This window comes from Manduca sexta, chromosome 14 (genome assembly GCF_014839805.1).
Source record: "Manduca sexta isolate Smith_Timp_Sample1 chromosome 14, JHU_Msex_v1.0, whole genome shotgun sequence".
In the NCBI taxonomy this organism is placed as follows: Eukaryota; Metazoa; Arthropoda; class Insecta; order Lepidoptera; family Sphingidae; genus Manduca; species Manduca sexta.
The window spans coordinates 13,807,737-13,834,602 of NC_051128.1; the positions used below are offsets into that span (position 1 = coordinate 13,807,737).

The following is a 26,866-nucleotide window of genomic DNA, read 5'->3' on the forward strand; positions in this document are numbered from 1 at the left end:
GATTTACGCGGGAAAAACTTTGTGACACACTGATATCCACGCGGGCGAAACCGCGGGCACACCTAGTAAGCAATAATATTTTGATTGTGCATTTTTCGTGTATATTTTGCTATTTTGACAGTGTGAGTATATTATAATCGAATGTCTAGTAATTATTGTTAAACGAATCTTAATTTTTATTTTTAATTAGAGTCATACATATTTTTTATATTTAATTTTTCCTATGTATTACTTGAAGGTAATATGAATGTTGTCTTAAATATGAATTAAAAATTCAATTATTTTGTGAACATAGCCACAATCATGGTCTAATAGGCGAGATCGCTTGTATTTACCCATCCAAGCAGTGTTCGGAGGTGCCATATCATGTTGGTAATGGACCGATGCCCTTACAGTCCTTTGTCTTTATCCGGTAGTTTAGTCTGTGGTTCGGTTCACGAATGGCGGGAAGTTGGAATCATCCATGGTCGATGCTTTTGTTTGTTTTACTTTCAATATTTAGGTATTTTTAATGATGTTTCGAGTGTGTGTATACTGTATTCAATACTTATACTAATAAGAAGGTATATATTAATTTAGAGAATAAATGTATTAAATTTAAATTGGAAGTGCAACGCTGCTTATCGTGTGTTCCGAAGTTGTCACCACAATTCATCAAAAAAAAAAAATCAGGTAGGTACCTTAGAAGTTAGAGTGGACATACCCTGGATATAATTATATCCCCCTAATTAGGCTTAATCACATCGAAAGGTATTTGATATTTCAATACATTATAGATAAAGCTTTTATTTTCCGAATTTTCCATATTATTATAGTTAATCGTAAGTACTGATGTTAAAATGGCTGACTAGCTTTTCTTCATAGTATCTTTTTATTTCTCCATTAAGTACCTGTTGTGTATTTTATAAACGCAATGCTACATAGGTATTAGATGAGTAGGTACATACTTAGGTACCTACCTAGTATAGGAATTTTATAATTATTATTTCGCTTATGTTGCCAGTATACAACATATATATAGTAATAATATTTAGCTGCCTTGTGTCGTCACTGCCTTACTGCTGAGTGGTGATTTCACGCTTAGATGCTATTGTTGTTAAAAGCCAAAGCCTGTTCACAATTACCGCCGATAAATCTTCGATCATTTATTTCATCGCAGTTCAATAACAACGGCGAAAGTAACCACGTGATGCGCATTCTTAAAATCATAAGCGATTTACCGTTTCATTTATGAACCAGACCTAACAGAACGACAAAAAATTCAAACAAAAATGCTTTTGGATGTAGGTACCGAAGTACCGTGCGAAATATACTTATTATATGCTTTAGAGGAGTATATCAATTTAAGAAAAACCGTTTATGGATATTACAAACTAAAACAACAGGTTTAATTTTTGCGTATACTATATTGTACTGAACTTGTAAAAAAAATTAAGCTACAAACTGTTGACGTTATCTGGCGATTGAAAACCTGCCACTTGTTTAATTAAAACATAAAATTATACTTAGGTACCCGTTTCTTAGGTAAGTAAAGAAATTATAATTTTCTCTTTTTTTTATTAATATATTTTCTAAAAAACATTAATTATAGGTATACAAAGTTGCATTGTAAGTAAAAGAATTCTACATAGTTATTCTTAATCGTAGTGAGTTATTAAAAGTGATTCCCTAATTAGCATTTCGGAATAACTTTTATATTCAGGTGGTAGCTCTAAGAAAATTATATCTATATTTATAAAATACAAATTTATATCAATAATTATATTTTCTATTTAGGTCTTAATAAAGTGTTTTATACATACATACTTATCATTAAGATATGTTAGTAGAGAATAGAGATAAGTGGCGAAAGGTGAAATTTTCTGAAAGGGAACCCAACACAACATAATATAGGTATTGATATGCATAAATGCGGTCTGTGCTCTGCAAATTATTCTAATGATAATTAGATTCTATATTACGAAAGGAAAGCCGGCAGGATTTGCGTTATATGGACCTTTCGTTACTGGTAGAGATCATTTTGGTAATGTCTTATTAAAAAAATATGTATACACAGGTCACCCTGTAATTCCCGAGATATTTATAGGTAGAGATGGATTTTGAGTATCCATTTTTCGCAGTGTGTGTTCCATTTCATGATGTGATAGGTGGCAATCCTATCGCCATATCAGGCACACATTACAGACTCCAAGCTGATACTGAGAAGAAAATTGCCGTGTCACTGCCCGAACTGGGATTCGTACCCTCGCGTACGCTCTCGAGCTTAGAGGGGAAGTGGTACCGCGCATTCAATACAATGAAGCCATCGCGGTAGTCCTATTTGAACACGGTAAAATCTCTTAATATACATCTCAGAGTGACGGAGACTGCCGGATTTCTGCGCTGACATTCGGTGTGCCGGTGGGGTTAGAGTGCCACAGTTTATTGACGAAAAACCCCCGCTATAGTAGAACTATTCTCTTCCTAGAGGAATTCGAAGGTAATTTTTAAGAGCTAAACGAAGAGACGACAAACCGCTCGATAGTTAGTGTCACGATCGGCAATAAATAATAGCACGATCTATCATAGAATTACAAAATACTGCGTGGCATAGAACTGCGCTCGTTATCTCGAGTTGTTTGATGTTAAGTTTCATGCCCAGTCTATATTGGCTGCAATATCTTTCAATTGGAAAACAACAGTGCTTTTACAATGCGTTACTTAGCTGCAGAAATAGATAATTCTGTGACCTGTGATATCTATCCAGCTAGACTGTGTGGCTTTTTACGTCGAGAGTGATCTTGTCGAATTCCACTATGTGCAGAAGCAACTTCAGACACACAGACTATTCCTGCATAAAGAAGTATTTTTTGTTGACATGACGTGTATCGCGAGCTTACTCTTCAGTTTATGATGGTAGGAGACCATCCTTCTGTTTACGGTTAGTAAACCACACAAAACGATTTTCAGATTATTACGCCAGTACTGGGCGCTAATAGGTTACTCTTTATCAAGTTTAGGTATGCAGTTCGATTATTCTGAGTTTTACATGCGACCGGAGTCGCGAGCCACACCTAGTATACACAATTTGATATAGTATATACTTAGTGGCAATTGGAATTGTTATCGATCAATTCCGACGATTTGGTCATTGAGTTCAATGCAATCGTTTGGAAAGTTTCTGGTCTTTCTGGTCTCTTACTACTTCCCGAGTATCCGGAACACTGTGTAGACGGTTTTTGAGAACCTCGTCCCCATTCATCCTTGTTAAGCCTGAAATTTAATAATTATTTTAACATAATTACAGTAGATCCTGGCTTTGCATAAATGTTTTACGATTTCAAATTTCAATTGACGTTAAGCGGTGAAACTAGTTGGGAGTGGAAAAGATTGTCGAGAGGAATGTCTGCAGGTTCAAAACCCAAGGACCTCTTACTGTTCTAAAAGGTGTGAGTGTATTATTTATGAATATTCGCTTGCTTTAACGTTGAAACATCATAAAGAATCCTGCTGATAAATTCTCCATAAGAATTTAGAAGTTATGTGAAATTTGCCAACCCGTTTTACTCAAGCGTGGCAGATTAGGACTAAACTCACTCTGTAGTAGGGGAGGCCCGTAATCAGCAGCAGTCAGTACACTACAGGGCTGGTGTTATTATTATATTATAAAAAAACGCGAGTTTTTAACACTATCATAATTATATTTTTTGTTTATCAAACAAGTCTTCATTTCGTTTTTATCGAAATTATAATTAACTTATTTTGTATTAGTAGATCGAGACGAAAAATTAAAAAAGTTCTGCAATATTTTAAAATTAATTTTAATAAAATCTTATCCTAGTTTGCTTGAATCGGTCATAATAGTAGAGTACGGTTGTTTAAAGTCGATACTTGTTAATTTCAATTATTTGAAATATTCGAATTCGCATCATTTAAAACTGACTGGGAAAAACATCACGCTCTGAAAGTAAAAAAAAATATAAAAGTACCTTGCACAAAGCTTTTTGTAGGTAGTTTTGTCGCTAATGACCATGATGAATATTATAACTCCGATGAGAGAGTTGTATAAATTCACAATTATATTCGCTGCAAATGGAAGATTCGTCCGCATTTGTGCCACTTCCAAAATCCAACTGACACCCATCATTATTGAAATCTTCTTGTATATCTTGAAACTGAAGAATTAACGAGTTTTGATGAGAATTGCAAACATCTTAAATTTATAACTTTTTTCTGGGTTTAAAAAGAGCCTTAAGCAGATTGTTAAAAAATCCTGAGTCTATTTATTCATAGAATATGTATAAACTCATGTTCTTATAACTAGAGGATTAAGTAACGGCGCGAGTGATGCACCCACCCTTCGTCGCATGATGCGATAGGGCAATCATCATAACCATATGTTTTATCAAATCTTAAGAGTCTATAAACCCATGGGCTTCGAACCTTATGGGTTCGACATCATGGACATAATTCGTTATTAAAAAAATACAGATACAACTTTATCTCTAGACCTGTATCCCTAACATTTAGGAAGATTTGGTCATCGATTGTATTTCTTATTCTTGCAAAACTGTATACGAAAATAAAGAAATATATCTAGGTACCTATTTAAAGAAGCCTGATTCTTTCTTGATTCTGAAGCGTCAAACTGCTCAATTCCTTTTCTTATTTTCCAAATGTTATAAAATGTCATTATAAACAGCAAGCAGTTTATAGAAATCATAACTGCTATAGGTATATAGAAGTAGTATATAATCGCATCTGAAAAAAAAATGGTTTCTAAATAAATAAGTCAATAATGCTAAAAGTTATTTTGTATGGCCATTTTTACTTTTGAAATACATTATAATATGAAATAGATATGTACTCAGTATAAAAAGTTTTAATCAGTTACAATTAATTTTCAATTTGCTTTTTTTTTAAATCTCTGAAGTAGGTTACTTTATTTACAAAAAAATATCTCAATTTTCATCATTGACTTGAAAAGTTTGTATGTATGTACATAATATTATGCATGTTCGGGTCACCTTCACCAATTAAGATAAAATTTTGCACACACGTTGAATTTGGATAACAATGCATGGTTAGCTAAGTGACGTCACTCTTCATCCAATATGGGGAAGGCCCAATGTTGGACTTTTGTCAAGATCAAGTTATATGTAATTATTGTGTTTTCTACACAACTAATTCTAGGGACAAGCTTTTATCTCTACAGAGTTTAAAACAAAGACTGATTAAATGTAATGTTAATTGTTTCCTTTTTAGAGTATTAAAATAAAAGCTTGTTTCTAAAAATGACTTTTTTACTATACATTTTTTTAATATATCTATGATTTTTCGGGTATTAAAAACATTTTAACATTGCATTAATAAACGAAACATCACTTTATCATAAGTTAACCACAGATGTAAAATAAAAAAAATTGTAAGTTTCCAACTAAATATTAAAAAAAAAGAAATATAATTTTTCATCCCCTAAGGCCATTAGGTACCACAAGAAAGGAATTTGTCGGAGCGGCAAGATCATACTTTGCAAAGACAAGGTAAAAGCGCATATGTGGTCTAATAACTCAATGTAAAATTGACCCTATATAGTATGTATGCAGCAGTGGCGCAGGGTGAAATTTTCCAAAAGGGAAGCCGACACTAAATATAGGTACTATTACTAATTATAATTCGATTTTTCCCACTATGCGATAAATATTATTTATTTATTTACTAATAATATAATTTATTTTAATAGCTTGCATACATATATTCCAAAAGTGAAGCCGGTAGGAATCGGTATGTACTACTTACCAGTGGCGAACGGTTCGTATAACTCGATACCGGCTTCCCTTTCGTAACTCATGTAAAATATAATTATCACGATGAGACATGATTGCAAACCGCATTTATGCATATAAGTTAGCACCTATATGTTGTGTCGCGTTCCTTTTCGAATAATGTCACTTCGCCACTGGTACTTACCGGTGTTTAAACAAGTCTTAAAAGCGGGCTTCCACAAGTTAGGGTGTTTATCTTCATCTATGAAAACGTCTACAAGTGTGGCGAATACTGTCAATGCGCCTGTGGTCCCGTACACGCATAGTGAGTATATGCGGAATTTCTGCTTCTCGCCCTTCCGATGTATCGGGCGATGCTTTATTGTTCCCCTGTAATGGTAACACCAAAGGGTTCATAAGTTTTATTACTAGGTCTGTTTGTTATCCACGTAGGTTCACTGGACAGGTAATACGTCTGTATTATGATTTACATTTAATTGTACTATGATAGCGGCTGGGCCCATCCTAGCAGAAGCTTGTGATAATACCGAATCATTGTCAACCAAGATGTCGTTCTTGAGAGATTTTTTTTTCCGTAAAATGTACAGGTAGCAAGAATAGGGAATTTACACTAAATCTTTTCAAACGGTATTCAATTTTGTTTCGTACAAATTAAGAGATAAGACAAAATCAGAAATGGCCAAAAACAATAATATTTTAATTCTTTTGTCCTGCCGTAATAAAGTGATTTAGTTGATTCATAGTACTGTCGCTCTAATAAACAAACCTGCTTAATTAAAATTTTTCACTAATTTTACAACATGATGAAAAGCTATTATTTTTTTAGGTAATTAATAAATTATGTTTTTAATCAATTATTTATGTTATTTTATACCTAATACATACCTAAATGACCACCACAGATTAAACGACATCACGGCTAACCAAACGAAGTTTGATATTCCAATAAAGTAATAAAGCGTACCTGGAAAAAAGTTAAAACAATATTAGCCCTGCATTCAGTTTTATTTGCATCAACTTACGGCCTGTGGACCTTAAACGGTTTGTTAGTTGATCATGTCTCCCTTATTCTTATAAAAATTTAGTGTACTTAGGTATGTACATGTCGGATATTTGAAAAAAGGCAATAGGTTACCACTACTGTAAGAGCTTTATCCCCAAAATGAAGTTACTATCATTTAATAAAATACCAGCTTTTGCCTGCGGCTCCGTCCACGTAACAAATTAGTCTATAACACCCAAGAGTATTGTAAGTTCCGATTAGTGAAAAAAAGAAAACTAAATCTGTTTAGTAGTTCCTGAGGTCAGCGCGTTCAAACAAATTCCATAGCTTATCATTTTATTACTTATATACTATATTATTAGTATAAATAATATTTAGTATAGACTTCCATATTAGTAAAGATAAATATCAAAACATTTCAATTTATTCAAACATTGGAAATAATGGCTGGCTTTTTTAGTTAAATTAAGCTTTGCTTTTTTAATTTTACCTCTAGCACTAAATGTAAATGTCCATAATTATAAAAGTAACTTAAATTTATAATTATTATTCTCATGTTCGCCTACATGACTAATAAATTATAATTATTATTTTAATAAATATAATAATATGTACAAACAAATACCACTATTCTATAGCAGTAAACTTATTTTTTTGTTTTTCTACATATTTTTTCCTTATATGGTTAGCTATGAATATTGACATCCTTATATATTGTTAAACAAAGTTCCCCGCTGCGATAGTCTGTTTGTCTGAACGTGATAAACTCAAAAACTATATTTAAATTTAAACTATATTTTGTATGGAGATAGTTTGAGTCCTTGGGAAGGACATGTGTAGTAGCACTAGTAGGTTTTCTTTGTGTAATGTTTTGTTTTTAATGAAATTACAGTTTGTAAATAAATGGATTTTAAGTGAACGAACTCTGAATATTATTTCTCGTTTTCCTCGAATTCTACACATGTTTTTTATCCTGAGAAAGTATATGGGATGGATTTTCGAGAAGGGGCAGAAGTGGCAGCTACCTTAACGAGACTGACAATTTAGTTTAGAAGATATGAAGATCTGCATTCACAGATTTTGAAAAACCTGTACAATCACGAAATCTTTTTGAAGTAAAACTTTATTTGAATCATGATTTGAAACTCGATGAAATAAAAATGCGTCACGATATTTGAAAAAGAAACAGCGTTCAACCAGACTGCATGCTACATTTTGCATCCTTTTATATTTTTTTTTAAAGACAATCGATCCTGTTGCTTATTAGGACCAAAAGACTTTGGACCATTAAAGGTTTGAGTGCTTATAATGCTAGAAATTTCATTAAAGTTGTACATATATTTTGTAGGAAATGTGACTAAGTAATTATTTTTAAAATAGAATAAAATTTTGCATTTGGGGTCGATTAATTTACAAACGTTAGTAAAAATGTTTAGGAACTAGAGTTTTGTATTTTTTCGCCTTATTTTTGACGATGATTTGAATTTATTTGACGATTACAGTTTACTCAGACATTGGAACGTGCCCTTTTCTACTAAAAGGTCCTAGATGAGCAAAACTGGGATTAAACATATATATACGTACACTAACGTTTTTTATGTCAACTGAAATTACTTAAACACACATCAGACATAGATTAATGTATTTTAATAGAACACTTACTGCAACAACGACACAAATTATTGCTCCTCCTCAAGTCCATAATAGTTCGCAATATAAACATAATTATAAGGCCATAATAATAGGCCATTTGAATCATTCCGTTTATGTTTCTCATGCTTGGTATCAGGTAGTAAATCACCAAAGTGAGGATCAGAAAGAATGATGATGTTAGGGTCTGTCCTAAAAAAAAAACAAACAATAAAGAGTAGGTACTTTTCAATTCATCTTTCATATTGCCGTGTTCATCTAACATTTCACGTTTAGATGCTCCTACATTGCTGATATCGGTAGAATACGTTAAAGGCTGACATAAATTTTATACAATATTTTATTTTGTCAATTAAATTATCACAAAATGTATCTAAAATATAAATATTTTTTTCAATATTATGTAACATTATTTAATATTGACAATGTGACGTAATGTTGAAAAAACCATATTATATTTGTAAAGTAAGAAATTTCAGCACGAATGCAACAATCTAATAAGGTTTAACATGTTTGGAGATTTCTATCAGTGTTACATTAACGGGTAACAGAAGTATGATATTTATCATTTCAGAGCACGCTATGGTATATACGAGTATTTGATGTTACAACTACTATGTGGTAACATTCTAACTTGTGATTGACAGTGTTACTTGCCACTCAACTAGGAAAATTAACAATAAATATGTATTCTTTTGTTACAAAGTATTTCCCATTGAAACTTATACGCTCTACAATAAGCAGAATGACGCAAGTGCGTTAAGACGCAAGCAAAATTCATTAGGGAAAATAGTTTTACAAATCTAAAATATCAGCCCTGTATTACATACAGTCCCACTGCTGGGCACAGGCCTCCTTTACTACTGAGAGGGATTAGGCCTTAATCTACCACGCTGGCCTAGTGCAGATTGATACTTCACACACCCTCAAAACCCCTATAGAGAACTTCTTAAGGTACGCAAGTTTCCCCATGATGTTTTCCTTCACCGTTGAAGCAAGCGATAATTTACAAAGAATACTTAATTTTAGAAAAGTCTGAGGTGTGTGACCTTGGTATTTGGACCTGCGGACATTCGTCTCAGCAGTCCGTTCCACACCTAAATAAGCTATCGCCGCTGTTTATTGTAAATCTATACATATTTAAAAATAAAAGTTTAACAAACCAATTGTGATATAGCTCAACAAATTAGTTGTTTCCTCGTCCTGAGCATCAATGGGATCTAGGTAATGAAATCCGATCCCCAAATCTAGTTTTTTCTTCTCGGAGTAATATAATTCCATGCAATATTCCAATTTGTTATAATGATGGAGCCATTTTTTTTTGCCATTGCCATCACTTAATAATTGTAGTGAACCGTCCTATAAAATGAAAAGAGTGGATATAATGCCCAATTGATCTATCTGCCGACGGTAAATGGAGTTATGTGTTTAGTATATTATCGACTAAGATGCAAAAATGACATCGAATAATAATAAAATACATATTAAAATTATATAAAAGTGTTTACATTAAATATGAATCGTATAGAAAAAAAAAGAAGCAATTTGCATTTGGACTGATCTTTGACGAGTTAAAAATAGATACTATTTTTATGGTATAGTAATAACTACATTCTTAATGTTGTTTGGTTTCTATAGGCACATAATATTTTCTAAACATAGATTAGAAACCGAAGATTGGTATATACTGAGTCCTCTTATATAGTTTTTAACTTCGTGCGAGATCACTCCAAACGCAGATTATTGCATATTATAGTAGTAAGAAAATTTACACGACTTTTCATATTTTTTATTATTATTATAGTTGTCTAGATCCCAAATCTGTTATTTACATACTTCTAGGTCGAAAGTGATAAACGACACGTTTGCAAGATCAGATCGTTAACTGTGCTTTACGTAACCGTACCACAACTGTAAGAGATATTCAAAATACATTAAGGAAGGCTACTGATGTAGAAATTTCCGACCAGACAGTAAGAAATCGTTTAATGGAAGCCAATATGAAATCAGGCTGATCAGTTCAAGCTGTGCGACTCGCTATTCAACATAGAAAAGCTCGCCGACCGTTCGCGCAACATCACGCTAGTTGGCAACTTCGACACCTTCTTTGCATACAAACCCTGCAGTCAACACCGGGGAAAAACAGCGAATGGGTTACTAGATTCCCCCGGCTTAGCGTCTAGGGCCCTGGAGGAAAGTGAGAAGGGTAGTTGGGAAGGAAGTGTGGTGGAAGGATAAGGAACCATCTTAGGATGGGCGGAAGGGAAATGTTCGGGAGTTCTTCATAGGCCTCAATGTGTCCTTACTACCATGAGGTATACACACTAACTGTGTGCCGAGGGCCGCGACAAATGCCCCTCCCCCGCATGAGCATTGAGCGTGCGTTCGGTGTGGAGACCAAGCGGACCAAGCGGACTTCTTTTATCATTAATACATTTTCAGCCAACAATACTTATATATTAAAATATCAAAAAAAGCAATTTTTTTATTAATTTTAATACATAATAAAAAATCACAAAGAAAAAATAATATTCTTTTTTATTTAAACAAATTTTATGTTAAACAATAGATAGGACCATAATATTGTTCTAATTGTTTTGAGCAGTATATAATACATCTTTTGGGAGTGAGGATGTTCAAAAACAGTAATAAGTTTAATCTTTGTCTGTTTTTAAAAACCTTACATTATTTAAATAACTTTAGTAAAGATAACTTACCTCCAAGATGTAATGTTTTATCGGAGAGAAGCTCAATATATTCGAACATCTCTTATCAAGAAACTTGTCGTCGTAAACAAGCTTGAAATTCGTAATATTAGTATGCGCCGACGCTTCTGTTTTGTTTTTAATATCATTTTTATATATTGTGACATTAGAAAAGTCGCGTATGCCATCTATGCAGCCGCTAGGGGCGAGAATCTTCCCCGCAGGACAACATTTTGCGATACATTTATTCGTTTTACAGTAATCGGTGACGTCATGCTTCTGTTGTATATCCGTGAAACTTTGTTTTGAACATTTCAACGGCGAATTTACCACTTCACTTTCGCAATAAACAAGGCTTATGAATAAAAATATTAATACAAAAGCCGACATTTTCAGTGTGTGCAGTGCACACGTCCAACACTTTCCTGTTAATTATGGGTTGTAGTAGAGTAGCGGAATGGAACGTACAGCAAACGAACAGGATAAAGTACTATTTGGTTATCCCAGTGTATAGTAAGTGACATAAATGTAATGGTTAGGTAATTTATGGGGAAGACCCATATTTAGCAATGGATATTTTCGTTATCACATGATATTTATGATTATAATAAAAAAATATGTTTGCTAGGATATAACATGAATGACATCATAATTCATTCTATAAATTCGAAAGTGTGTCTGTCTGTTTGTGTCCTTTGACTGTGAAACGGCTTTACCGATTTTGGCGAATTTTGGTATAATATTAGTCAATGGCGTGGATAGTGGATATGTGATGTCTATGTGTAATAATACTTCTTGTTCCTAAGAATTTACTCTTTCATTTTACATGAATTCAGTTTCGTGTGTTTGGTTTGTTACGATAAATTAAATAATAAATCGCTAAGACAGCCACTGATGACTGCACTGTTGATGTCGAAGGCCTAGATGTTTTTTTTTAGAATCGGACACCAAGGGAAACCTGCGGACTGTATAGGACTGGTTTTTTTCCGACTTAACGATTGCAAGGTCCTGGAGAAAAGTTGGGAAGGAAGTGTTGAGGACGGAGAAGGGACCATCTTAGAATGGGCGGACGAAAGAGAGCCAGGGAGGGTCAAGATGATTCTTAAACGGTCAACTATATGTTGCTATATTTCAAGTTGCTAATCTTAATAATATATAAAACGGAAGGCATGGTGTATTTTCGTTATCGTCTTCCATAGCTTGTTACAGTAGTAACAAAGTATCGTGGGCGTATGTGGGGATATGTCGGATCACAATAACCAAAGTCAGATTTTAGTAGTTGTAGTTTTTGTCCCAAAACAATTATAACTCAAACAACACAAACTGCTACGGATCGCGAGACGTCTCCACGCACCCACAGCACTAGTCTCCAATAATAATATTATTCGATCACTTGATCTAAACCAGCTGAATTGCTAATTTTTTATAGGCTTGTCAATCTCATTGACTGCTAGTCTTACGGCCTTCTTGATGTCGTCTGACATCCTCATTGCGCTGTGTAGCGATGATTCTGTCGAACGCCATAAGATGGTGTTGGCGTTCCATTTAAAAATCAACTCGATGACGACTATAATATTTTTGTTACAGAAGGAAAACTTCAAAATATATTTGTACAAGTAAAACCCTGGCGTAGTCACGGTCTACAACTAGTTTAGTTATATAATAATGCGTCAGAAATATATAGTAGGAACAATTTATTCATGGCTGTTACAATAACAATATTATCGGGAAAACCTAAATTATTATGCCAAGATTCATAACCACAATTACGAGAGGAACATATTATTATGTATGTAAATAATATTCCTAGTCAGGAATCGCACCCGATGAAAAAAACACACACACACTGTATTCACATAATTAAATAATGTCGTTAATAAGGATCTATTTGTGGTAAGTAATGACATACGGCAAAATAAAGGAAAGTTTTAGTTTTCATCAAAGTCGGCCGCGAGACAGCTTTAAGCATTTTTCGCTATTATAAATAAAAATTCTAAAATAAATAAAATACTTTATTTATCACGTAGGCGAACAATGTTGCACTTATGATACGTCAAAACAATTTTAAGAATAATTATTATTATTTCTGCATAACACTCAAGACCACTTATATAACTACGGATATTTTAAATTAGGGATTAAATTATTTTGGAATACAAAGTATAAGGTAAAACAAAGTAGCCAGCTCGGGTTGGCAGGTAGGGGGATATATAAGGCTAATCCATCGCGATCCTCACCGGTGAGGATATGAGCCCTAATTTATTCCTCATAGTTTCAGATTTCGCGATACAACTCTCTTGAAAAATTCACTCTGCATACCAAATAAAATAAAACTGTTTCCTCTTTCCTCATTTGTCCGCTTACCCGTTGGTTTAATAATTCAAACTTTAAGGTTATTCATTATATTTTTTTTAACATTAATCTAAATGTTTCTGATTGAGACTTTTTAACCGATTAAGATTTTAATGCTATTTCTAATTAAAGTTTCATTAATAAATAAAAACTGACAATATTTTTATTTAGTTAAATCTTTTATTTTCTATTTTAAGTTTTATATTGTAAAGAGTGGGTAGGTAGTATTGTAATATTATTAATATTATGATAAAATAATCACTCATACAATATTACTTATGATAATAAATCGGCAACAAATACAAAGATATTTTATTTGGTTGATGGAAAATGCTTATTAGGTTTTCTTTTCCTTATCAATTCAGAATAAATTACGGTAATTTACCACCAATTAGATTGATATTAAGAAAACGAAAAATGAATATAACAGCACTCCATCACTTTTTTTTTGCTGTATTCATAATTATCAGGACAGGGTTTGTAAGAAAGTATAATTTTGGAATATCAACGGAAACGGGATTAATTTATAAAGACCTCTTCTGGCGTTTGATCTTCAGGTCTTTATAAACTATGTCTAAGAACCATTTCTATCACAACTGCGGTTAAACAACAAAAAAAAGCATCAAGATCGGTCCATGAGTTTGGATGTTACAATCCTACGGACACACGGACACATAGATGCATAGGCACGTATGTATATATACATACTTTAAGCTTATAGCACCCCTCTTTTTGCATTAGGGGTTAAAATGACATTATTTTATAATCTGGGATTGAATAATATAATATAATCTCACGGACCAATTCACAACCCAGGTGCCTTTGACCAATGAGGCTGAATACGTCATCTTAATAAAATATTAAAATTTATATTGTAAGTCCTTGTAACTTTCAACGTTCCTCTGTGTGCTGGTAATTAAAAAGTATATTTTTGCCTGACAACATGCTTTCAGGAAAACTATATATAGGTAGGTAATGTATTCGAGTTTAATACCTTTTCATTGTCCTGAGTTTAATACGCGAATCAAGCGACATCTATTGAAGGAAACTGTTTTCTAACTCTGTGGTACATAGTTATCACTTACTGTTGCTAGTTATGAGATGGCGCTGTAATATATTCCTTATAAAATCATTGCTTAATAAATAAAACAAATTACAATAAAAACTTATTCCACGCCAGTAATTTTTTTACTATTAACCTCTTGGTTTTACCTTTAACAGTAATATAATCTTTGCCATTATGTTTATAAAAAAAGAGTTTATATTTAATCTACTTTTTATAAGTGCTTATTCAACTTGCAAAGTTTGTATGTATGCATGTATGAGTGAAATATTGCAAATTAATTTCAGAGTAGTTATTCTAAACCTTAAGATGAATATTTATTTATTTATTTATAAATAAATCAATATTTGCACGCATGTAATAGTTTGACGGATGGCATGGCTAATATGGCGGTCGCCCCGAGATGATTGGTTGAGCCGCTTGGTGTCTCCTCAACGTGAGCTATAGTCGAGGGTAAGCTTCGTGTAGAATTTCTCATCCGACCTTTTTAGCTTAGATTCCGCCTTTTTGAACATAATACTGGCCGTTATACTCCGATTGATTCAAAGATTCAAATGGGCATACGAATGTCATTACTACATAAAATGTCTACGTCACAAATTTATCCATATTCCTATAAACCATATTATTCCTAATTCGCTTTTTAATTATCACCCCATCCCCGCCGATCCTCGCACCTCATCCTGCCGCATTGCTCGTGGACGGCAACCGGAGTATCGCCTGTCATCCCGGACCTCCTTCGCGGTGTGCGCCTCGTGACTGCAAGATCGGTGAGTAATTTTGTCCAGTATTACCTAGTAGGCCTTGCCCTCCTCCCTTGAGGGGACATCGTAGGTAGTGCCTGCTCGGCCTCGCTTTTCCATGGCCTTCACACTTTCTCATTTTTTCTCTTTGGATGGGTTATTTATACGCTCAACCAATGATAGACTAGTTATTTTTCGTTTATGCCCATGTTATGGATATCAAATGAAGGATTTCCTGAGAAGAATAATCAAAATAAAACAACTTCCGTCTAAATCTAATATGGCAGACAGGCCAAGATGGCGGGCTGGTTATTATGCAATCGTATAATATTGTTATTAAATTAAAGGATTAGCTTAGAAAAAATAAAAATATATTTTTTAAAACAATTTTTATTTAAATGCTCTTAAATATAATGACCTTAAAATTAAATCAATCTTTGTTTTATACTATGTAGAGATATAATTTTGTCGCGAGACTATTTCCCTTTATAAAGTATACGAATATTGTACATGGCTTATTAAATAAGATTAAAAAAGAGTAACATAAATTATCATTTACAAGGTTTTAAAGGCAGCTGTCAAATAATACAATAGAAAAACATATGCTTTAATTAGGGTGATGACGTCATCGGACATTATGCAGCGGACGTAACATAGAGATGATCTGAAAAATCTTTCCACACCGGTTTTCAGTGTCAATCACACACATACTCATCATCACGCATTTAAATATAATACGAGTGTAGCCTAATTAATGAATCCCAACATTGTACCTTTAATGTAAACTAACATCTATTGTATATTCAATATATATAATGCACATTTGTTATTTTTTGAAAATGACGACATCCAAAATCTAGCACAAAACGATTTATGATTCGCTGAAAAGTATTTCAAAGCCTTCAATGTGTTAGGAGAGTAATAACGCCTTTAGAATTTATAATCTGGGCAGTTTATTTACTATTAGTAGAGTTTACGCTACATCGACTGTATAACAAATGCTTTTTTGTATAACTAAAGAGTTCTAAGATTATATAGAGAGGACATTGGAAAGATTGTCATACAAAAATATCGCGCTTATTTGATGGTTACTCAATCTACCGTGAAATAGCAAAACAGCAATGTAAAATACTTCATATTTTGTCCATATCCATGACTTGAACGTTTTTAATGCGAACATTAGCATGTTATCTATAAATACAATATCTTTGTATTAATATCTAAGGACGCTGCGACATCTTGTCATACAACATTCATACACATTCAAATAAGACAGCGACTTATTATCAATTGGTACTAACTTTTAAAGCATATAGTTTAATATCTTTGGGTATAACAGTATAACAGTAATACCATCGTTTTTGTTCTTATTATTTTCCATCGTTATGGAAACCACAATGACCATGTATATCGATGACAATGACACACACACGAACGAACAACGACACGACTACACCAAATCAACCAGCTGAATTGATATCATATAAAACCTAAACAAAATGTGGTAGCAGGAGTTATAAATAAATTGTCATATACAGATAATAAGATATTTCCTGCCGAATGTAATTGTTCCCGACAATGAGTTGTGCATTAAATAATATGAGATTAATTATTCCAATTTAGCATATATTTTTATCTGGTGTAATTAGTATTACAAGTTGGTAAATTTGCAGTATTTCATAGTGAAATTCCGTGGCTATCGCAACTCTGTTGCTGTTGCTATGCCAGGCTTAGTTAGGCAAAATGTAGAGTTCTTAAAACTAAATTATTTAAAAAAATATAATGAATATATAGCGTATTCACATTTCTGGTATTAGGCTGTTATTTTTGGTAAGGCAAAGGGACCCCACTGCACCCGATGGTAAGTGGCGTGGGGTCCAATAGAATGTTGACTGACGAGAGATGATTACCCCTCGGCAGTCGACACAATTATGCCGGCCTGTTGGAACCGGATATACACAGGATGATCCCGGAACGCGACGCACTTACGTGTGCCGCTATGGTGGGTTTGAACACCTCGTGTACGGTGATCGCTATCCGGTCGAATATAAAATATATCATACTACCACCATCATCTGGTGATTACAATTTACTTAAGTTACGATCAAAAGCTTATAATTTAATTTTAGTTTTCTAATTACGCTGCGCCTCTTGATACTTCGAAAGCTTTTAAGTCGTAGCAGCATTCTCAAATGTTCGTAGCTCGTACTGAGATTTCTTCTGACTCGGATACGACATATTAGGTGATCTGAAACCAGAAATGATAAATCAACATTTAAATCGGATAGTTTATATACACCCATCGTTAATGAAGTCCAAATAAATTTAACTTGTTTTCTATCACGGCTCCGCCCGTTTGAATAGGTTTTCCAAGATAATAGACCCGCTTTAACTGTGGGTACATACATAAACAAGAGTTTAGACAGATTTGAGGAAGATATTTCTTTTTTACTCACCGTTTCCTTAACATACAGTAATAGATGATGAATATGGAGAATAACAGAGGGCCCCACAGTATGCCATAGATAACAGAGAAGTACGTGATGTATATATTTGTAGTCAACGAGCTTGCCATCTCAAACAGGCAATGAATTACCATCGCGATGAACATTGCCACTTGCACCTTAAACCTGTACAATACAATATGTTGTAATAAAAATATTAGTATTAAACTAATGTTTCTAGAAGTACTTATTAGAAGTAAACGAAGACCCGACCTTATAATAGATTGTGTATATTATAGGTCATTTTTAGAACACATTGAGATTAAAATTCGAACAAAATCTATATGTAGCGTAAGAACTAGATCGACACCATGTTTTCAGTACATTATATTTGTAAGCATTATAAATGCCTATAAATATAATACTAACGTATTTATACTAAGTTTTAATGATGAATGAACTTGAATGGTAATGACCATAAAATGCAACAAAAATTATAGACCATATCAAAGCATTATGAACTGTCAGTTGTTTTGGCAAAGTAAACACAATATTTTATTGAAAACAAAATCTTACTTAAGTAACATAATTAAAAACATGGTTATGTTCACGAAAGGCTTAAGATCTTACGAAAAAAAATTATTTTGGGGAAAAGCTAATAGGTACTGGTTGTTTTAATTTCTAAACAGGTACATACCAATTGTAATCGTTTTGAAACTGGTAAGTAATATCCTCCGGCTGTGGTTTCTGGACCGTCCATTGCTTTATCCCGGATATGCACCGAGTGGTCAACAGATAAAATATTAAACTGACCAGTAATAAAATGAAAACCGGCACTAACAGGTATAGTAATTTCTCGCCGCCTGAAACCAAACTATAATTAGTATTTGATTAAGGGTGCACAGTATTAAGTGATCAATAGGTACTACTACCTACGTAGGTAAACGGTCAGAGAAATTGATTTCTGACTTTGGACAAGGAATGGAGTAGATTTATGCATACTTTCGAACAGCCTTGTTAGTCATGAAATGATGGTTACATTAATGAATTTAGAGATTATATTTAATTGAATAATGCTTTCGTTTTGTGTTGGTATCACTATTCTCCTCAACAACCGGAGTCAGAACATTGTTTTCCAACTAACATACCATGTAACCAGATGTTTACTATGTGGTTATATTTTTTTGATAAACCACCACAATTAACCGCTCGACTAAGTGGGAGAAAACTCTAGGCATGTTACCAGTGGGTTCGCGAGAATATTTATATTGTAGTATGGAAAAATAAACTTAACCTGGTGGGTGGTGTTCATAGGACAAATATCTCTGTAATCAGTCCAAACAGTTTCAATATAGCAATAACAGGTTCGTAACACAACTGTTTATTATACGAACTAAGTATAAACCATGCGATAAATGCGTAAATATATTTTAACAGATTTCACAAAAATGAGGTTTTCAATTCATCGTGTTTTTTATGTTTATTACCTCAGAACTCCCTCATTTATTTACCGATTTAGCAAATTTGTTATTTTTAATTATTTCTAGTTAATTCACCTTCGATAAAGCACCCATGTTTTGGTACATTTGGTTGGATGAACCAAGGCATGGTATCTCGTAGGTCGAGAGAGTTCACCACTGCGATGCAGATTGTCAAGACTAAAGGCAACCCCCACGCGTATGCACTATATACCACCATCTTCCGAATTCCATTAGTGTGGCGAGCGGATTGCATTTCGACGTAATCCCTGAGAAACAAAATATGCTTTACTTACGGGATAAAATTTCAATTAGAACCTTTTGCAGCAATTACATTAGTTTTAAACAAAGTGTTACGCGCCGCTATCGTAGCGCGGTCAGACTGGCAGAAGAGAAGATATGTCACGCGGCGACTATTCTATTCTCAGATTCTATTATTATTCTCTCTGGTTGGACACTGTCAAAAGAATGTCTAAAATTGTATTCTGTAATTATTTTGCTAATATAATGTTTACTGTAAAAAGAGCGTTTAACCAAAGACATGAAAAAGTGGACACATAACATGAACTAAGTATATTGTGTACAAATGACAAAAAATAGTAATAAGATAAAAATAAAATGATAATATAAGAATTTTATAATTATGAATATAAATAATAATAGTTTAGGGCTATGCTATTCTATGACAAGTACAGATATCTATTTCACTTATTAGGTTTTATGGAAGACCTACAAGTTTCCAAGCAGAAATGGTTTCGATTAATGATTTCTTTTCCTGAGAGATGATCTTATTTAACCTAACCTAGATTTTTTTAGGTTAGGCGACCCTGCTTTCTACATCGGGGGAAACGTACAAATGAGAATCTGAAATCTCCTGCTTAGATAAAAAGGGCGAAAACAAATAAAATGTCGACTGTAATATAAGTTTAAAATATTAATACCTGAATGTTCGCCACGTATTGTAGGCCATCACGTTAATCCAGCAAAAGCTCGCAATGTAGAAAAAGTACATGGAGAATGCTGCAATAAAAAGAATATCAAAGTTACAATGCACAGTCTTAGAATTACCTAGCTTTTCTGGTGAATCTGCTCGATTGGAGGTCTTTTCCTGTATAAGTTCTACTTTATTCTTGATAAAAACATGATTTAAATGTTCATCCAGGTTTTAATTTATCTTTACGAAAAATTTTATTATAACTTGTTTGGGCGATTATGTGTTTTTCAACACAAGCTTTAAAAAATCTTTACAAACTGCATTCGTTTATACGTAGGAATAGTATTGTGATGCAGTTTAATAAAATCCTATGGTAGTTATCAAAAACTTCTCTTAAATTACTTTGTGGTCGTTTTTCATACTTTGAAGATGGCCACTGAAGCGATATTACAGCAATAAAAAGTTTTATTCAGATGCTACGCACTACCATTACTACCATCAGTAGAAATAGGTACTCTCAGATTAAAAAGCAATTAACTTACTGAATATAAGGCAACTATTTTCATACATAGCCATAAGATTCATGATCTTGAAAAGCACGAATACTATAAATAAACTGAAGATAACATGTAGTAACATTATCCCATTGAAGTTTCTGTTTGCCGGCACCGAAGGAAACACAATTAAAACCATTAAAAGGCAAATACATATTATCCACTGCGCTGTAACAAATAAAATAAAAATAGTATTATTCTGTGGCACATGGTGCACTTATAGATAAAAAATAATATGAATAAGCTGATACCGTCTCAGTATCTAAAGCAGGGATGGCGAACCGTGTGTAACAGAAACAAAAATCGTGAACCGAATGGTTAATGTACCATTATTTATATAAAAATTAGGCATGTAACGTGCCATCTAGGACTGCTTTTATCTATTAGAGTGTCCCCTTTAGCGACATTTTTATGACCCATCTATGTTTTTGTTTGGCGTATTACTCGCTTGCCCGAATTATTTTAACGTTCCACCACACTCGTGCCCTTAGTTAGCTATCCCAAAAAAGGTTTTTGGGAGCTGTAATAGGGTTTTTATGTTTTATGACAGAAAAAAAACACCCACAAACAAACATTTACTGTTTTGCAAATATTTGTACACTCGCTTCAAGCTTATTTTTTGATTTTCATTAGTTGATCGGATCGCGGTACGAAAGGTTTTGTGTAAATATGCCATAGTAGCCATGTGCGGCAGCCATTTCCAAGTTATCCCATGTTTGGAAATACCTCCCTGCGGTATAACGCCACAATGTACGATCAGTGAAAAGGATCCATCACACCTACTAGAAATTATTATCAATAAATCGCATCTAGGCGATTGAGACGAACACTATTTTTCGTCGAACGCTGAACTACAGCGGCTATATAAGGCTCTCATTCCAGTAAACAGCTTAACGTATTTTTGTAAACTTTATAGCTATCTAAGTAATCTAAATAATAGGATTTATAGTATATATTAAAAATAAATTAAACATATTTTCTGCATATGTTATCTTTTTATGATTGTTTCAAATGTTTTATAATGTAGATATTGTTTCTATAAATTTAAAAGAGTTTGGCCATATACTCAGATCGTACCAAGACCGTGCTATGCATGGAAAGAACCACAAGAAGGACGCTACTATGCTCCACTAAAACGCATTCTTAGCGCAGCTTCTCGTTTCGTCGTCTTCGCACGCCGGTCTCGGCAGCCACGCGTATCGGCAACCGCAAAGTATCCTCGACAATTGTTAAAGATCCGTGCATGTCAAGCGACGGTGTTGGTCAGTGACAGAACGGTCGACGAGAAATACAAAGAATATTTTTTTCCTGACGCGATCATAGCATCAAAAGGTGTAATGGGCAGACTCCGTAATGTAAAATTTTGGTACGTTAAAAGATTCAGTAAAATGAGCGCTTCTAGGCTCTCCACAATATGCTACCAACGAGCCCTAAGTTATATTGGCCACATCGCCCGAAGACAGTTAGATAACTTTGACAAACTGGTTGTAGGGATAGTAGACGGTAGAAGACCATGTGGGCGATCATTTACCTGCTGGTCTGATCAAATAGAAACTATAACAGGACTTCTTATTACCACTGCCTTGAGGAAAACTGAAGACAGGAGAGCATGGAAAAAGCTCGTCATCTACTCCGTCAAGAAGTTTCAAGACGGACGCAACTTTCAGTGATGTAAAATACGATTCGCAAGAAGAAAATGGAGGGAATCAGACTCATAAGGCTGAAAAAGAATATAGATTCAAACCATTACCAGATGAAGCAAATTATCATTCCCATTCAATAAATTCGTTTATTACAAGGATGTTTTTCTAGGGGTAGGGCAATTATTTTTTTAATATTACTTTTTTATTTGGTTCACAACTTGATACACATATCTTACTCTTTAAAATAATCCTATTAAAAATTTAAAATGTTTGTGTAAGTTATGCCAAAGCACCTAATAATAAGTAAAGGGGGGCTTCAAAGAGTATCCATTACGGAGAGATAATTTAACATAAGGTTGACGTGTTTCTTTTATGTAATTTAAATGCTTCTGCTAAAATAATAAAAAAATAATACATATTATGTATTCGCCAACGATCAATATAATTATCCTGGTCACTTAGAAAGTGGCATGAGATATACAAAGGCTGATCTCGGAACGTAAACTACGTGGGACGCTATAGCGGGTTATCTACATTATATATAAATATCATGAATCTGTAGCATACTGATTGCATATATAAAACGATACAACAAATATTTTTTATAAATAAGAAAAATATTCTTACCGAACATGGAACTGAGTTCGTCGGGTTCCTGAAAGTCTTCGACGGAAGCCCAAAACTTTAGCACTGGTTCTTTATTTCGTTTCAATGCGTAATCTACGCAAAATTGATTGCTATCTCTTTTAAACCATCTTGTAAATGAGTTTGGTGATTCTAAGTAAAGGAAGCCTGCCTGAAAATATTGGTTAGATTGTTAACATAAGGTTGATATGTTTCTCTTATGTAATTTAAATACTATTGCTAAAATAATAAGGTTTCGTTGTTTAATTGAGTTGTATTATTTTTATAATCGACATTGTAACTCGTTGTTTGTGTTTTTGTTTGTAGTTTTTCTTACTTAGTTACATCATGTGGATTTAGCGCCTAAAACTAATGTTATACTACCTAATTAAAATGTAGGGTTCCGAACCTTAAAAGGAACTCTTTAAAGGTAATTTTTTGAATCTATTCTTATGTTTATCATGAACTTTTTTCTCAGGAATGCAGATGCTATCTTTCAGTTGTATATAAATCAAAATTTTAAGTCAAGGCGATCAAAAGCCAATGACCGTTTTTGTCGCATATTGCGATTTCACTATGTTTCGTTTCGTGATGTTGCACGTCGGTCGCCAAAGTATATTAAACTTATGTCGATTGACTAAACTACATGGTATTGTTCAGTTTTCTGTGGTTATACATATACAGTCTTACTTATAAACTTGTTTTAGCGTTAAGAGGTGGTTAAGAATTGCTTATATAGCTGTCAAAAACATCACCGGTTTCCTAGTTTAAACCTTATTAAGAGGCAAAATGGCGGGTTTTGACATACAGCTGACTGAGCTAAATTTATGTTTAAACTAAGCATGGCTTTGCGAAATTTTTATAAGTAAGACTGGTAATGAGCTGGGTTGGCGGGTTTTTACTATATGTACTTATGTTACGACATTTATATGACCAGTGGGTCAGACTGACTCATTTCTTAGGTACGTCATTGATATGATGTAGACGACCGCAAGGCCTAATTCTCACGTAGCAGCCCTTTGTGTCTAATAGACTTGCTATAGTATAAATGGCGGGAATAAAATGGCGGGCGTCGTATAAAAACGTTTTTCCTTATCATATGTGTTTCGCTTCTTGGTTTCGCTTGTATTCATTCTATTCATTGCGTGCTTATTGACGTATATTCTATAGACACGAACGTCCATATAAACTGATCAAAATCTGAACTAAAATGGCAACAAAAACATCACTGTTATAACCCACTTATTCACTTGAACAACAAATAATTTTACTTATTTCACAAATATTTTTTATTCACATCCAGGTTTACACTTAGACTCGAGTTCTTATATTATGAGCGCCACTCCGTACATAACCACACGCTGTTAATGTTGAAATAATCCTAAGTCAGGTGTACAGATTGCAGTACAGTTGAGTCGAACAAAATGAGTACGTAGATCGAGAACAGATCTAGTACGTAGTACATAATATATCGATGAGTGTGCCATATATCAACATGCGGTCAGTAGTTATTTATATGTCCTGCTTTCTTTATTCGATATAATACCTACTTCTTAAGAATTATAATTGTCGATGACATCCTTGTTCTTTTCCAATAAGACATACATGTCGTAAATGCAATTGTTAGACGCATGAATAAGACGTATCAATATTAATGTTGCGTGCGCCTGGCCACGCGTTGCGTCTTCATTACGAATTACTATGTTTAAGGAAAATGATTTATATATTATTGTCGCAGTTTTATTATACTTATAATATGTATCTAAGTTCGTTAGATAATTGATGTCGCCCTCCTGCGAATTATTAACTAATTCCTACTCTTTTTTTAACCGACTTCAAAAAAGAAGGTTTTTTACATGTTTCCTGTCTAAGAACTAAGTCATTTATGATTTAGATCGGTCCTGTAGTTTTTTTTTTATAGTTCAGTAGTTTGGTGTTTATACTAAAATAATTTCTTAATCTAAAGGACAGGAGAATGATGGTAATATAATAATAATTATTGTACCATACCAAAGGAAAACGAAGTATTCGCGCATTTGCACCTACGCATTTATACTAATTAATATCATCAAGTATCTTTTTTTTCAAATTCAAATCGCGCCGGTTTTTGTAAAGGCTTCATAAAAATCCTCTATGGTCGGTAGTGCCCATTGTTGCAGATTTATGCAGTGCCTTATATTTTACGTGAACCTATTTGCACCCCCTTCCTGGCGCCTATGACTAATAACTATACTCATAATTTAGGGATTTTTGTATCAGAAAGATATTTCACGCGAGCCTAGCCGTGGACAGCACTTAGTAATATAAAGCAAGTTGAGAACATTTAGGTCTTTCCCTTCTCTCCATTATCCATAAGGTTCATTTTTCTTTCCCAGATATCATTAAAACTTTCCTGGCACTGCAGTCGTTAAGCCGTAGGATTCCAGTATCATTCGCAGGTTTCCCCCGGTATTGAATGCGGGGTCCAATAATAATAAAAACACCTAATTATAATGAATCGCTACAGGTGGAAGGATCTTTAGTTGCTTTCTGTCTGTACAATACCGATTTTAGACATATAAAGTACTAGGTGTTGGTTACGGCTTCCTGTGCGGGAAAAGCCTTTTCCTTTACAAGTTCTCTAAATAATGTACAATGCAGTATATTTAAAAAATGACATAACTTTCCATGGGAGCAAATAAGTGGTGAAGGGACCCCGCAATACCGTATTGCGGGGTCTCTAATTGTAGGGGAAAAAAACCGCTTTTGACATATATGACATCGGGAGATCTACTACCCGCATTGTCGTCCATCTTGCGATTCTCTATGCCCCAATTACTCGCCTCTTACGACAGACAGGGGATGCCGTGACGGAATTCTCGCGCCAAATTTCGTTTAAATTCGTTGAGATATTTCTTCTACGTTTTCTTCTAACGAATAGTAAAACATATACAAACTTATTGATATTGTCTATGTATTATTAATAAGGACTGTTACTTACCTCGGTTAAGTATGTATTAAATGCAAAATAGGTCAAGCTTATTGCGCCATTCTTGAACGTCTCGTTTTCGAACATTGTTGGCATGATAAGTATTTCCTTATTCGATACTGTTCTTGTCAAATCAATATCGTATACTTTCAATCCAGAAAAATCCAGAGTTTTATTCGGATAATACGTACATTTTTTACGAAGATTTGCTACGTATCCCTCAGGGCAACATTTCGGCACGCACGTGTTTTCTTCACATTGTAATTCATAATTGGTTTTATTTATTACTTTGTAGGCACTAGAACTATTGATGGTATTAAGGTATAATAATAGGAACACGTATACTGCTGCTTTGCGCGATGCCATCGCACCGGGAGTTGTTTTCGGAGTGAGTCAAATTAACTTTATATTCACAATGTCAAGATTTGGATGAGTAACAGGCACACAACCACAAACTACACACCACCACAGCACCTTATCAGTATGCACGCTTTTGGTGTTTTAATATAAAACACGCGTACATAATGTATTCATCGTTTTCACTCTCGTTGGCTTTTACTAGGTTTGGTGCCTCAATATCAAAAATAATAAAATATAAAATTATAAAAAAAAGTAAGTATTTGTCACATTTTTACCATTTTTTTTGTGCCATAATCATCGGAACTGGCAACATTAGGGATTAAGTGAGCCGATAAGCTTTAAGTATTTGTGAATATAAAGCGATTTTGAGTTCCTGTGCATTTTTTTTAATAAGACAATTGTTAGGAAACGAACTAAGAATAATGACTCAATCGGTGCTATGAAGAGGTATTCTAATTCACAAAAACATATTATTTTAATGAATATATTAATCTCATTTGGTAATTGGCTACTTGACAGTTGTAACTATAAAACTTAAAATATATTATGTTTGATAAATTATAGATACTTAAATAATAAA

The 26,866-nt window shown here is 33.7% G+C and overlaps 2 protein-coding genes across 2 annotated transcripts; both read right to left on the bottom strand.

Moving 5' to 3' along the window:
• Window positions 1–1,386: 1,386 nt before the first annotated feature.
• On the bottom strand, window positions 1,387–11,618 carry LOC115439884 (probable G-protein coupled receptor Mth-like 12). The gene is made up of 8 exons (XM_030163938.2): window positions 11,136–11,618; window positions 9,582–9,777; window positions 8,431–8,610; window positions 6,651–6,729; window positions 5,950–6,134; window positions 4,584–4,740; window positions 3,969–4,154; window positions 1,387–3,252 (listed from the first exon to the last, which is right to left on the bottom strand). The coding sequence occupies exons 1-8, from the start codon at window positions 11,511–11,513 to the stop codon at window positions 3,084–3,086; spliced, it is 1,530 nt and encodes a 509-aa protein (XP_030019798.1). The 5' UTR covers window positions 11,514–11,618; the 3' UTR covers window positions 1,387–3,083.
• A 4,596-nt stretch (window positions 11,619–16,214) lies between these two features.
• Window positions 16,215–26,342, bottom strand: LOC115439863 (G-protein coupled receptor Mth). Its single transcript, XM_030163904.2, has 8 exons — window positions 25,939–26,342; window positions 22,962–23,130; window positions 20,680–20,859; window positions 20,145–20,223; window positions 19,282–19,472; window positions 18,423–18,588; window positions 17,738–17,911; window positions 16,215–17,529 (listed from the first exon to the last, which is right to left on the bottom strand). Exons 1-8 carry the CDS (start codon window positions 26,290–26,292, stop codon window positions 17,451–17,453), a joined length of 1,392 nt encoding a protein of 463 aa, XP_030019764.1. The 5' UTR covers window positions 26,293–26,342; the 3' UTR covers window positions 16,215–17,450.
• Between the last annotated feature and the right edge of the window lie 524 nt (window positions 26,343–26,866).

Coding starts and splice junctions, on each gene's coding strand:
- LOC115439884 (XM_030163938.2), bottom strand. CDS start 11,513: ATGTCGGCTTTTGTATTAATATTTTTATTCATAAGCCTTGTTTATTGC. Junction 6,135..6,650: donor AATCTGTGGTGGTCATTTAG/GTATGTATTAGG, acceptor TTACCATTACAG/GGGAACAATAAAGCATCGCC. Junction 3,253..3,968: donor TACAAAAAGCTTTGTGCAAG/GTACTTTTATAT, acceptor ATTAAATTTCAG/GCTTAACAAGGATGAATGGG.
- LOC115439863 (XM_030163904.2), bottom strand. CDS start 26,292: ATGGCATCGCGCAAAGCAGCAGTATACGTGTTCCTATTATTATACCTT. Junction 23,131..25,938: donor TTAATACATACTTAACCGAG/GTAAGTAACAGT, acceptor CAATATTTTCAG/GCAGGCTTCCTTTACTTAGA. Junction 19,473..20,144: donor AATACGTGGCGAACATTCAG/GTATTAATATTT, acceptor TTTGTTTCTCAG/GGATTACGTCGAAATGCAAT.